This window comes from Octopus bimaculoides, chromosome 25 (genome assembly GCF_001194135.2).
Source record: "Octopus bimaculoides isolate UCB-OBI-ISO-001 chromosome 25, ASM119413v2, whole genome shotgun sequence".
NCBI classification, from domain to species: domain Eukaryota; kingdom Metazoa; phylum Mollusca; class Cephalopoda; order Octopoda; family Octopodidae; genus Octopus; species Octopus bimaculoides.
The window spans coordinates 15,125,620-15,139,851 of record NC_069005.1 but is presented as its reverse complement, the minus strand read 5'-3'; the positions used below and the strand labels follow the sequence as shown (position 1 = coordinate 15,139,851).

General features: G+C 37.5%; 1 protein-coding gene across 1 annotated transcript in view; it reads right to left on the bottom strand.

The window, feature by feature from the left end:
• Positions 1 to 14,232, bottom strand: part of LOC106877388 (EF-hand calcium-binding domain-containing protein 5) — a 207,420-nt gene that overhangs the window by 174,145 nt on the left and 19,043 nt on the right. The window contains exon 4 of the mRNA XM_052976829.1: positions 5,408 to 5,533. Coding sequence (XP_052832789.1) covers positions 5,408 to 5,533 — 126 coding nt within the window. The remainder of the gene's footprint in view (positions 1 to 5,407; positions 5,534 to 14,232) is intronic.

Here is a 14,232-nt window from a genome sequence, read left to right as displayed (position 1 = left end):
TCTCTCTCCCTCTCCCTCCCTCCCTCTCTCTCTCTCTCTCTCTCGGGTGTTGCCTTCATCAGGCAACATATCAGAAGCAGAAGTCATCATGATGAGAAACCAACAAAAAATCTGTCCATCTCCTCTTTAATAATACAGTTAACCTTCTGAACACCAACCCACTTGCCCCTGGTTCATGATACAAACCTTTGTGTTTCAAATATTCAAAAATTTGAATTTTCCATCATGTCATAATTTCATATAAAAACCTTTCAAGTCCCATATGCCAGCTTAATTTAGTTATTGTACAAAATCTGTCGCAAAAACAGAACAGTCCTCAGAGGAATAATAACAAAAAAAAAAATAAGAGACAATGACAAACTCAAAAAAAGTATCACCAATTTGCAACAGTTAATAGAACAATTTTGAAACAAAGTTGATGGCTTTATCTGGGAGCTTGAACGGTTAGCTGTACTTGGAAGCCATCATAATATCAGATGGGAAAAATATCGAAGAAGTGAAATCAAGGACTGCCCAGACCAAAGCTGCTTTTGGCAAGATCACATATTTATTGACAAGACAAAAAGCTATTAAGAAGAGAGAAGAGTCCTAAGGGAATACATTGACACCCTATTTTTTGACTTGGAACATCGACAAACAAGGACAAAAGCTCATCAATATTGCAATGATGTGGTTCCATAGATGAATAATGAAGATGTCAGAGAGAGAAAGAGAAAGACAGACTTCTCTGTCAAATGTAATGCTTATATATTGACATACATTATCTTGTAGTTTTTCGATTTTAATGATGAGATCGTTTATATTTAGAATGACATTGTATGATAGGTGTGAGAGGCCAGATCTGGGCAGTTTGAACATAAAGCATGCAGAATACTTGGGCTGGATATGGCTGGTTTAAATGCTAAAGGGCTAAAAAAAGAAGAAATGATCAGAAACCTTAACAACACTAAAGAGACAACAGGCTCAGTTAATTAGACATGAAATAAGAAGACAAAGCCATGAATACACAATGATAAAAGGGAAACTGAAAGAAAGAAGAAGTGAAGGAAGAGAAAGAGAGAAGATATTTGGGCGCCTTACCAGTTACTGGGTTGGTCTTTCCAGCTAAAGAAAGACCAACCCAGTAAGTTACTAAATTGTGTGCAGAACAAGCATGAGTGGAGGTCTATGATTGCCAACACTTATAGGCCTTGCACATTAAGAAGTTTAAACTCCCCAGTACACCAATCTTTGATTATTTTCCAAATTAACTGAAACATATAGACAGTGTATCTCATTAGAAAGACAATCACAAAGAGGGTGTGTGACCTAGTGAATAGGATGTTGCACTCATGATTGTAAGATAGTGTTTTCAATTCTTGGACTGGGTGGTGCATTGGGTTCTTGAGCAAAACACTTCATCTCATGTTGCTCTGCAGTCACTTCAACACCTGATGTGTGGTGCACCTGTTCAGGCAATGTTGATTTGATGGAAGGTGTGAGTTAATGTGCAGTACATACAAATCATATGTACAGCTGGTTCAACAAGAAATTGCAGAGCAAGAATTTCTCAGACTACGAAAGACTACCATCATCAGCACTATTGCAAAAGAGCAACAACAACAAACATATCAGAGACAAAACTCAGAGAAAGTATCACCAATTTGCAACAGTTGAATAATTTTGAAACAAAGTTGATGGCTTTATTTGGAAGCTTGAATTGTTAGCTGTACTTGGGAGCCATCATTATATCAGAGGGGAAAAATATTAAAGAAGTTAAATCAAGGACTGGCAAGACCAAAGCTGTTTTTGGCAAGAAATTGCAGAACCTTCTTTCTCAGACTATGAGAGAATATCATTATCATCACAATCACAAAAGAGCAACAACAAAAATATCAGAGACAATGACAAACTCAAAGAAAATATCACCAATTTACAACAATTAATCACAAAAGAGTTGATGACTATCTTTAAGGATGTCATCTCAAAAGACCAGACTACACATGAGGGAACAGGCAGTATATCCAGGACAGGGAACATCAAAAAATGAAATGTAATGTTTCATATTAAGCTGTCCTAAAGTAAGTATGACTGAAAGAGCCCCTTTAACATAAGAATGGGCCTTTGAAGGCTATTGGGTCATCTGAGAGGTTATGAAACTCTAAATAACTTTAGAATTTAAACGACCTTCAAGAAGACCAAATACCCCTCTAATGCAGAACACTTAGTAGAGAGTGGTCCAAATCTGCATGAATGTTTACCAGAAACGTTTTGATTTAGCATCTCATGGTTAGTTTCATCATCGTTATTATTATCATTTAACATCTGATTTCTAGGTTGGACAGTTTGACAAGTTCTAACAAACTACAGAGCTGCATCAGCTTTGGCATAAAATCTACAGCTCGAAGCCTTTTCTAATGCCAGTGTAGTAACGCTGTGCGCATGCGTAGTCTCATGCATGCATGGAATTCAACAACCAAGCTTTCCTGCTTCATTCTGTCTCTTTCTTGCTGGCCAGCGATTGAGCAAGGACGTGTTTAGCTGTCTCTCTCCATCTTTCGAACTTACGCTAGACAGCTCACTTACATCTACATACCAACGTCCCAACAACCATGCTCACACACACAGAAGACGTCTCAACAAACAAGAGCTAAAGATGTATATATTTCACCTTGAATAAATGTTGTTAGTGTTGATAGTCTGGAGTTCAGCGTTCCGTTATATTCTTAATTTTATATAGGAAAGATGTATAACCCACTTTCCACTAAACCAGTCTATAAAATAAGTCTAAAGAGTTTGAGAGAATGGCCTTCAAATAAAATAAAGCATTATGGACAATAGTGAGGAGGAATACAACATAGTAAATAATGGTATACTACAATAAGGGTGCTACAGTATAAAATGACATAATGTGGAATAGTAGGGTATAAGATTAGTCCAGGGTAAGTCCTGCCACAGGTTGGTGTTGATGAATTATGTAGCAGAGGTTTAATCAATGTGTTCACACAATGCACTTTGGGAGACTACCAAAACACTCTTGCTGACTACTACCAACCACTACTCTTTATAAGAGTTCAACTAGTCCATTCTTCCAATCTGCCAGGGGTGTCAATGACTCTTGCCACAACATATCCTCCTTTGAGACTGACTTCTGTTGGAAGTTAATATTATTATTTTTGTTCATTTTTACATCATCATTTTTATATCCTCGTTGCCAGATGTTTAACATAATTGTTACCCAACTCTTAGGTAGTATTGCTAATCTTTTTTCTTATCTGTTTCAGGTATATATATATATATATATATATATATATATATATATATATATATATATATACATATATATATATATGCGTAAATATAGAACGATAAATGAGTGCTCAACACCACATTGGTGAATAAATGATTTCTTTATTTGTGAATTAAGGCTACCATTGGTTTGGAATAAACAACCCCCAGATAGAATGGAATATTATTGCTAAAGTCAAAAAATACAGAGGACAGGGCATCAAATGTGAACTCTGCATTATTGAAAAATTAAATATTATTCAATCAACAGACAACATCTTAAACATTAGGGATGAAACCATCTCTCCCTGCATACATAAACAATATTTTACACTCAAATACTTTAAAGAAGACCCCCTATAAACGAGGGTAACTACAAACAAGGACAATCCTACCAGGATACATACATAGCCCCTCCATATATATGAACATACATAGCACACAAACTTCACACAACAAAGAAGAAATGTCACAAACTCCACATAAAGAAGAAATAAGTCTCAGCATACAAGTACAAAACATCATGCCCAGAACAAGATCAAACAAATAATGTAAAAAAATAAGAAATTTACTGAAAAGACAAATCCAAGGGAGACAAACTCCAAAAAATGGATTTGTTGTCTGTGGACTCGTGAGCGTTCCATTAATTCATTCCCCACAATTCAAGCATTTAATGCATCATCATCATCATTTAACATCTGTTTTTCATGCTGGCATGGGTTAGATGGTGTAACTGAGGACTGGCAAGCCAGGAGGCTGCACTGGGCTCCAATCTGATCTAGCACTGTTTCTACAGCTGGATGCCCTTCCTAACGCCAACCACTCTGAAAGTGTTGTGGGGGGTTTTTTACATGCCACCGGCATAGGAGCCAGTCAGGGAGCATTGGCATCACCCACGTTTGGATGGTGCTTTTTACATGCTACTGGCACAGGAGCCAGTCGGGGCGAGGGTGGCTGGCATCGACCATGTTCAGATGGTGCAGTAGATCAAATTCCTGTTTCTGCAGTTCATATCTGCACCTGCGAAAATCTGTCCCTGTTTTGTTCTAATGGATCTACCCGTATGCATGTTTTGACACGTTCCACATCTGTTATCATTACACTTGGATACTGTCAATGTTTTATCCTGTTTGTTCATAGTTGAATTTTGCCTTTGTTAATAGTTTCTTTAGGTTATGTGGTTGCCTTTTGCTTAAGATAAGTGTTTGATTAGTTATGTTTTTTTTGTTTTTTTTTTCGCTTTGTTTTATGAATGGCAAATTTGTTTTGATGATGTTAAAAATGTTTTGGTGATGCGGATTGTGTGTTACTAGAAATGTTATTGTGTTCCTTTGATGGGTTCGTCTTTTTCGTGTTGTTCTAAGTTGTTCTATAGGTATTTCTTTTGCTCGTTGTATGCTATTTCCTATAAGTAGGAGAGAGTAATTTTGCTTGAGCACAAATCCTTTGAGTTCTATAAGTCGTGTGTCTGTGGTATTTGGATCATCGACTGTAGTACAAATTTTCTTGGCTAGACACTAAGGCAGTAAGGAATGTTGTGTTTTGTGTGTGTTTTAGGTGGAATGATTCGAAATTTAGGTAGTAGTGTGTATCTGTGCTTTTGAAATAAATATCAGTTGTGATTGTGGTGTTGTTTTTAATTACCATTATGTCAAGAAATGGTAATTGTGTTTTGCTCATTTCTCTTGCAAATTTGAGACTAAGGCGTAGATTATTGAGGAGGGTGCTGAATTCTTCCAGATTTTCTAGGGAGTTGGTTCAAATTAGAAAACAATCATTGGGGTTTTAGCTTTATTCAACTGATATATTATTCTATTCACAATCACACAAATTTGAAATATATATATATATATATATATATATATATATTGGTGTTAGAAAGGGCATTCCTGGATGCCCTTCCTAATGCCAGGGCATCGAGCCATAGAAACCATGCCAAATCAGACTGGAGTCTGGTGCATCCCACACCCCCAGTTTGTCAAGTCTGGTCACACTGTCCAACCTATACCAGCATGATGATAATGATGATGATGATGAGAGACAGGGAGACAGAACAGACGGAGAGTTAAGTAAGTCATGAAAAGGGGAAAAAATATCCAGATCAATTTTTTTTTTAAATATCAATAAAGTTTAGACGTACCTCTGAGAAAGTATCTGCATCAAATGTCTTGTCTTCTTTGACTGTTTTCATATCTCTTAACAATGATTCATATTCATCTTGAGGCTCAGATATCATCTCGTCAAGGGTATTTAAGGCTTTCATAACCTTAAACATAAAATTTATACAAGTTTGTTTGTTGGATTATGTAACTTCTTTTATATGAAGTAATATATGTATATAATAATAAGCAGTTACAAATATACAAATACCCTCACTCATTACACTGTATGACACAATTTTTGGCCTTGGGTAGAAAGTGCTATTTCCTATTTGCTTACTCCTAGAAAGTATGAAAAATGGCTAATATTTCCTTCAAACTTTGCTTTTCTTACATCTCTTCAAACTTCAAACAATCCCTCTCAACACATGGCTATGATGCTCCCCCACTACTCCTGCTCATCATCAAAGATGCACTCATATTGTCTAAAATGTGATGTAAAATAGGTTAGTTTTAAAACATTGATGTCCAGGTCACAAAAGCAAAGTTTGAAGAGAATAGTAGTCATTTCCGTAGACAGAAGCAATTAGGAAATAACACTTATTGATCAAAGACAAATAAAAAATAAAATCTTTGTTACACAGTGTTATTACAACCATTTCTTTCATGCTTGTAATGGCTAGTTGGTTAATGGAAGCAGTGTTTCACAGCTGGATGCCTATACTGCTACTAATTTTTACCTTTAACTGTTTTACAAATAAGAGATTTCTCATTCCATGCCTTCGAAAACACAGAGCCAAAAGATGATTTGTTGATTGGAAAATGACAACAATCTCCACAGCTTGTGTAGCTTCATGCTTTTACATGTGAAACAAACAGGATGTAAATATTCACACCCACGTGCGGGAAGTGGGGGTAGTCTGCATACAGTTTCCACCCACAAATCACTCACAAAGAATTGGCTGGTCCAGCACTACAATAAAAGATACTTGCCTTGTCCAAGGGTCTGCAGTAAGACTGAGCCAAAATGACTAATCCCTAAATCATACCTTCACCTACTATAGGTATGCCAGTGAAAGCAAGTGACTAAGTGGTTAGGGGATTCGGCTCAAGATCATAAGGTCATTAGTTCAACACATGGTGTCACATTGTGTCCTTGAGCAAGACACTTTATTTTACATTGCTCCAGTCCACCCAGCATGAGTTGTACCTGTAATTCAAAGGGCCAGCCTTGTCACATTCAGTGTCACCCTGAATCTCTCTGAGAACTACATTAAGGGTACATGGGTCTGTGGAGTGTTCAGCCATTTTCATGTTAATTTCACAAGCAGGTTGTTTTGTTGATCAGATCAACTGGAACCGTTGTCATCATAACCAACAGAGTGCTGGTTAGTAAAAGATATATCTCTATTCTCTCTTATCTTCACCTTATACATAGAAGCTATGCCGCCATCGCCATCATATTTCTCTTTTTCCCAGCTGGGGAAATTATGTATCTGCTTTTAAGCAAGATACTTGTTCCCTTCTCTCTATCATACTTTTATCTCTCTCAATACTATGCCCCCTCTTGGTTGAGAGATCTTGCCTTGTGAGTTACTTGGTGGTTGCACTAGGGCCAGTGCTACAAAGAAAGTACCCAGTGCACTCTATAGTGGCTGGCATTGGGAAGGACATCTAGCAGCAGAAATCATGTAAAAGCAAACAATGGACCTCAGCATCATTCTCAAAGTTCCTGTTGGACCATCCAACCCATGCCAGCATGAAAAATGGATGCTAAGTGATAATGACTATCTTCATTCTTTTTTTTTTAATCTTTTTACTTGTTTCACTCATCAGACTGTGGCCATGCAGGGGCACTGTCTTGAAGAATTTTTAGTCAAATGAATCAACCTCAGTACTATATTTTTTAATGAAGTCTGGTACTCATTCTATCAGTCTCTTTTTGCCAAACTGCTAGGTTATGGGGACAAACACAGACACAAAAAATAGACAGACACACACATATATATACACACATATGCATATATATACACCCACACACACAACAGGCAAGCTTTTTTCAGTTTCTGTCTACCAAATCCACTCACAAGGCTTTGGCCAGCCCGAGCCTATAGCAGAAGACACTTGCACAAGGTGCCATGCAATGGGACTGAACCCGGAACAATGTGGTTGGGAAGCAAGCTTCTTACCACACAGCCATACCTGCACCTATGTACACTTTCAGCTATGGTTCAATTGTGTGTCCTCAGAATTACATGAACTTAAAGATTAAAATCTTGCGAACACTTTGACAAGCATCTTCTATTAAAGCTCAGGTTGAAAAATAACCTTTGCAAGTTTAATTTGCAAGTATCATCACTATCAACATCTTACAATGATTTTGCCATGAGTTATTCAGGTCTTTTCTAGCACAGCATCTTAACTCTTTGCCTGTCCTGTGTAATCACATGATACACAGGACATATTTCCCAGGCAAGTGAAGGTGCATGGCTTAGTGGTTAGGGTGTTCGGTTTTATGATCATAAAGTCACGAATTTGATTTTCAGTGGTGCACTGTGTCCTTCAGCAAAACACTTTATTTCATGTTGCTCCAGTCCACACAGCTGACAAAAGAGAGTAGTACCTGTAATTCAAAGGGCCAGACTTGTCACTTTCTGTGTCATGTTGAATCTCTCTGGGAACTATGTTAAGGGTACGTGTGTCTGTGGAGTGCTCAGCCACTTGTATGCTAATTTCATGAGCAGGCTGTTCCATTGATCCAATCAACTGGAACCCTCGTTGTCATTACTGGCAGAGTGCTAGTTTTTATTTCCTGGGCATCCATGCATCATATCTGATACACATTCCCAATTTTCTTCAATCACCTGAATAATGACTTATGAAAGTAAAGCTTTATGTTATTCAGCACATATGAAACAAGGGATGTCACACAACATTGGCAGGATGTGTATAAATTAGCTATTTGCATCAGAAACAGCCTTTGTAATGAATATCAATTTACACATTGTGCCAGTGTCATGTAAAGAGCACTCGTGCCAGTACCACAGAGAATCACTCATGCTGGTGGCATGGTAATAGCACCCAACACACACTGTAAAATGGTTGGAAGGGGATCCAACCATAGAAATCAAGGCAAATAAGTTTGGAGTCTGGTCAAAGCGTCCAACCCATGGCAGCATGGAATGCAGACATTAAAAGATGATGATGATGTATTGATTGAACTTAGATATGTTGTTTTAAATGCCCTCAGCTGTGGTAATCATCCTGAGTAATTATCTTGTATAGAGGGTGAGTGCTAAAAGCACAAATTATATCAGTAGAGGAAATTTCGTCTGCACCAACAGTTGGGACTGTTGTATCATGTGAGTTCAGCGTAGTTTGTGCTTCCTCAGCACCAGGTACCCTAGCACTGAATGTCAGACTGAAATTCTGTCAAACTGATATAGTTTAACACTGACTAAACAATCAGTTATGACACATTTTAGCAAATGTTATATTAGTTTAATAGAATTTCCATTTGGCATTCGGTGCTAGGGTGTTTGTATCTGAGAAAGCACAAATTGCGGTAAAATCATGCAATATGACAGTCCGGTCAGCCATTACCGAAGAAAGTTCATCTGCTGATATAATCATTGCTTTTTAGCACACATCTACTCAAGATTATTTCTCAGGGCAATTACAGGAGCTTATAACATTTAAAACAATACATCCAGATTAACTTGGATGTGTAAATATATATATATATATATATATATATATTAAATTCAAATTACGATGAACGTAAACAAACAAACGAAGTTTGCTTTTAGAAGCATTGAGGTGTCTTAGAAAGTTACAGAAGTGATTTTAAATTCTCAAACGCAGGATAATGCTACCCCTATTTTGCAGAAAAAAGTGTAGGCGGCCAGCTATGAGACTCGAACTCACACCATATATATATATATACATATGCACACGCACACACACAAGCAAAGTTTAGTTCAAGCCTCTTCAATGGAGTTTTGACTCCATGTCTTGAATTTCTTCTCCAAATCTTCCACAGATTTTGCTTTAAAGATCAACAAGATCAGTTTACAGTGTTCCTGTGGAGCCAGTCTTAAACACTTTTATTATGGTTTGGAAGACTATAATAAACAGAAGACAGTCAAGCACTGTGCTTTGATGGATATCTAACTGCAAGCTACATACTACTACTACTACTACTATATTACTACATCATCATTTTTATGCTTTTCTTTTCAATATTTGCATAGGTTTGGATTGGTCTTCTCTGTCACAGTGTCTTACCATTTGTCAACTCTTCAAGAGATTCAAAGTCTTGAAATCAGTTTTCATCATTTCCTCCTATATCATCCCCAGTTTCCCTCTTCTGTAGCTTCCTTTCCACTTAGATTACTAAAAACTTCTTGACCCAACAATCCAATCCCATACACACCATATACACATACTAGCATCAGGGCCAATTTTAAGCCAATTAGGCAGATTTGTTCAAACTGGGCCCCACACCAAGAGAGGGCCCCATGCACATGCTCAAGTGCTGGACTCTATGACAAATTTTTTAATATATCATTGTGGCTAATGGTGGAGCCTCAAGCCCTCAAAACTTTTTAGCTGAGACTGGCATACTACACAAAGAATAAAACATCAATCTTCAGTTTTTATAGAGTAGAGGGCGCCACTGACAATTCTCTAATTGGGCCCCACACTTCCTAGTGTCAGTCCTGACTAGTAGTCTTCTCTCTGTACATAATCTTTTCTTCTTATACCCAGTTTTTCCTCTTAGTTCATCTGTTCTCCCTCATTCATGCATACTGACATCACCTGTTCAGCAGAGCGTACTCTCTTCATTTATTTCCAGCCATCACACATTGTCTGCATTCAATGTCCATATTTACTGCTACATAACATATCATTTCACACATACACATCACACAATCTCCCTTTTACTTGAAAAGAGAATCCCCTTGTTGCTAGCAAAAGCAATAGCTCTCTCTAAACTAGCCACTTCCCCAATCATATTCTGATCAATAAACTTTCAGAACACTCACTTCTCTTATTAATTAGGTCATGTGAATAAGAGATGATATCAGCTACTTCAAGAGAGCCTTCTGAGAATTTGAGAAAATTTATTTCATGGATACTTCAACTACTAACTACTCCCATGCAACAACTGTACATAAAGTGTTTCTTTTTAGTTAGCCTGACTGTGACCACACTGCATCTCTTGTCTGCCATTATTAGAATCTGATTCACAGTACAGAGTGCCAATAAATTCCTTCACTGCATAATGAAATATAGGTATGTGGGTATTTTGAAAATACCTCATGGAGTGATGGCTGTGTCCTGCAGTCATGGGCTGCCCTTTGGCAAAGCATAGAACCCATTCAGCCAACCTATAAGGAATACAGTGAAGTCATGGGACTGCAACATAGTGGATTATGAAGAGGTAGGGGAAGAACTCAACTGAGCCAATGGTGCTTCTTACATTGATGCTGAGTGGAGAAACCCTAGAAGATCAACAGACAGGATCACCAAACTCTATCAAGAGAGTAACTGCAATGCATCCATAGAGGTGGCGTCCATGGTTGTGTAATCAGCTGATGAAAGATTCACTTTGACTTGATCTCCCAATTCAAATTCATTATAATGGAATTGGATGGTGACAGAGTCATGGGAATCCATAAAAGCAACAAAAAAAAAAGAATTAATGAAGCATGGACCCACTCCTTGATGGCAACAAAGTCCCGATTCACTTCCTGTTAAGGAAAAAATTTCTGTCTCTGTAAAGTTTACTTTGAAGTCTCTTGACTCTAAATTCTACATCCACAATAAGAATTTCTTTTCTAATTCTTCAAGAAATTCAACCTGGATAACAAGATTATTGACATACAAGAGTTCTCATGAAAATCTGGCTTTATACTCTGCTGTTTTGGCCTAGAGAACTAGAGAACTATTCTAAATGAATAGGGGCTTATTCAAGGTTACTACCCTCCAACACAAGAGAACTGTAATGCTTCAGGCATGGCTGTGTGGTAAGTAGTTTGCTTCCCAGCAATATATTTCCAGGTTCAATCCCTGTATGGCACCATGGACAAGTGTCTTCTACTATGGCCTCTGGGTCTTGTGAGTGGATTTGGTAGATGGGAACTGAAATGAGCCCATCGTGTGTGTGTGTGTGCGTCCTTTGCTAATGTATATCTGTAGAGAGTGTAAACATCAAGACAAACTTAAACTCCTCACACAAATTCTTTTTTGCAGCCAGTTGCAAACACTCGCTTATCACTCTTGTCATTAGAAAGATAACAAACTTATGATTGCCCTAACTGGAAACCTGTAATTATGGATGAATGCCATTGATTACAAATTGTAAAATAATAGAGAAAATGATTGCTAATTGGGTTAAGCCTTTTTGATTTTACTCAGACAGGAGCTACGGACAAGGAATAATTTGCTTGTCTTTTGATGTGAAAACACATACAAATGAATGCACACACACACACACACACACACACACATGCACATGCACATGCACACACAATACACAGGGTGTCCAAAAATTAAGGCAATCAACTTGTTTTCAATTTTGCCAAAGTAAAATATTGTTATATTTTGAGTCTGAGCATTGCAGTGCAATGGTAAAGGAAACACAATTATGACACTACCACATTTATTCGATATGACCACCTCTGTTTCGAATCACAGCCTTAAGTTTAGGTGTGAATGATTCCCACATGGCATACAGGTGCAGTTTTGCTTTCAAAGCATCAAGCAAAGCATGAGGTGTACTCAAGACCCTCATCTCCAAAATGAACCAAACAGAAAAATCCAACAGGTTGAGATCAAAATTTCTTCAAGGCCATACATCCTTGCCTATGAATGAAACAATGATTTTCTGAATCCAGTGGTGTGTCTGTTTGGAACTGTGGGATGGTGCCAAGTCCTGTTGGGGGCTCCAAGGTGCACCTTGAAAGTGCTCATTTGCCCATGGAAGCAGTTCAGTTTCCAGAATGTTGCTAATGTATCACTGGGTGTTAATTTTAACACCCAAGGGTACAAAAATGAAGGGAGACCTTCCAGTGACTGTCACACCTGCCCAAACTATAACTGACTGGATTTGGAATTGGAATCGATTTACAAGTCTACCCCCTCAATAGAGCCAGATACACTCCAAAGTCAGTCATTCTGATGGTTTATTGTCTGTTTGATGTCAAATTTCTTTTCATCAGCAAACACCAAGTTGGGCAGCAATCTGACACAGGATAAGACGACTTCTCTCCAGTCTCATAAACTTGCATGAGCTCATAACAGCAGATCATTTTGTAGAGGTGGGTCCTAAGGTCCTCCTTCAGCATTTGATACATCGCCGTTCAGCTTAACTTTGCTGTGGCAGCCAGTTTTCTGACAGAACAATGAGGATTTCACTGTACCTTTTCCCTGGTAGTTTTGGTAAGCTGAGGGGTTCACACACTTCTATTTTGGCAATGTCCAGCTCAATTAGCGGTGAAACCAGTCTCTTGAAATTTCTCAACAATTTTCCAGACTATTGTTTGGTTAATCTTAAGTTTTTTGCTATATCTGTATTACTTTCACCTCCTTTGTGTAGGGTTGTGATTGTATTTTGGTCTATAATCATTATCTAATTTATAAATCTGAATTTATTTTGTCTGAAGCAAAAAGTAGACACACTAAGCTTTTATAATGATGTATAAGACGGGCTTCTTACAGTTTCTGTCTACCAAATCCACTCCATGGCTTTGGTCAGCCCAAGGCTATAGTAGAAGACTCTTGCCCAAGGTACCATGCAGTGGGACTGAACTCAGAATTATGTGGTTGGGAAGTAAGCTTCTTACCACACAGCCACTTCTGTGCCTTACTCATGTGTATATGTGTATATATATATATATATATATATATATAGCAAATAAATAAACAATAGATAATGTCAGTTCATTACAGCTGTTTCTAACATTTTTTAATAGATGAATGAGTACATTACAGCATAGCAATTAAACCATTTTCATCAGATGATACATAAAATTTAAAACAAGAGAAGAATAATCCATGAATCCAGTGGGAACACACCTAGCTACCAGCCAAGGTTGACCTTGAATGAGAGAAACAAACATTGGCAATAATGACCATTAACAGAGCTAGAAATACATTAAGAGTTTAGTGTATTTCTAGCTCTGTTAATGGTCATTATTGCCAATGTTTGTTTCTCTCATTCAAGGTCAGCCGTGGCTGGTAGCTAGGTGTGTTCCCACTGGATTCATGGATTCTTCTTCTCTTGTTTTAAATTTTATGTATCATCTGATGAAAATGGATTAATTGCTATGCTGTAATGTACTCATTCATCTATTAAAAAATGTTAGAAACAGCTGTAATGAACTGACATTTATCTATTGTTTGTTATTTATTTATTTGCTTATAATACACTATAAGGGATTCCCAACCTATTGGACATTCTGGAGTATATCAAACACCATGTGGTCAATAAGTGTGTCTTGAACCAGCCCCTAGGTGTCAAATACTCATAAGGGTTAAATGCACAACCTGAATATTTCACTGGATGTACTACAGTACCCAGTGTATTTATTTGACTAATGGTGGTGTTTACAGGTTAATTTAACCCAACCTGGTGCCTGTCATTTAAGTGCCTAATTCTCTCCTGAATCCTTAATATTGTATATACATATATATATATATATATATATATATATGTTGTTGTACTTGGGGATGGTCATATTGCCAGTTTAGCCAATAAAAACACACGCACTGTATATTTGGTGTTAATTTGCTTCAGCTTTATATTACATTAATCTTAATCTTATTTCGGCCAGAGTTCTTTCGTCACACTTCTGTGACC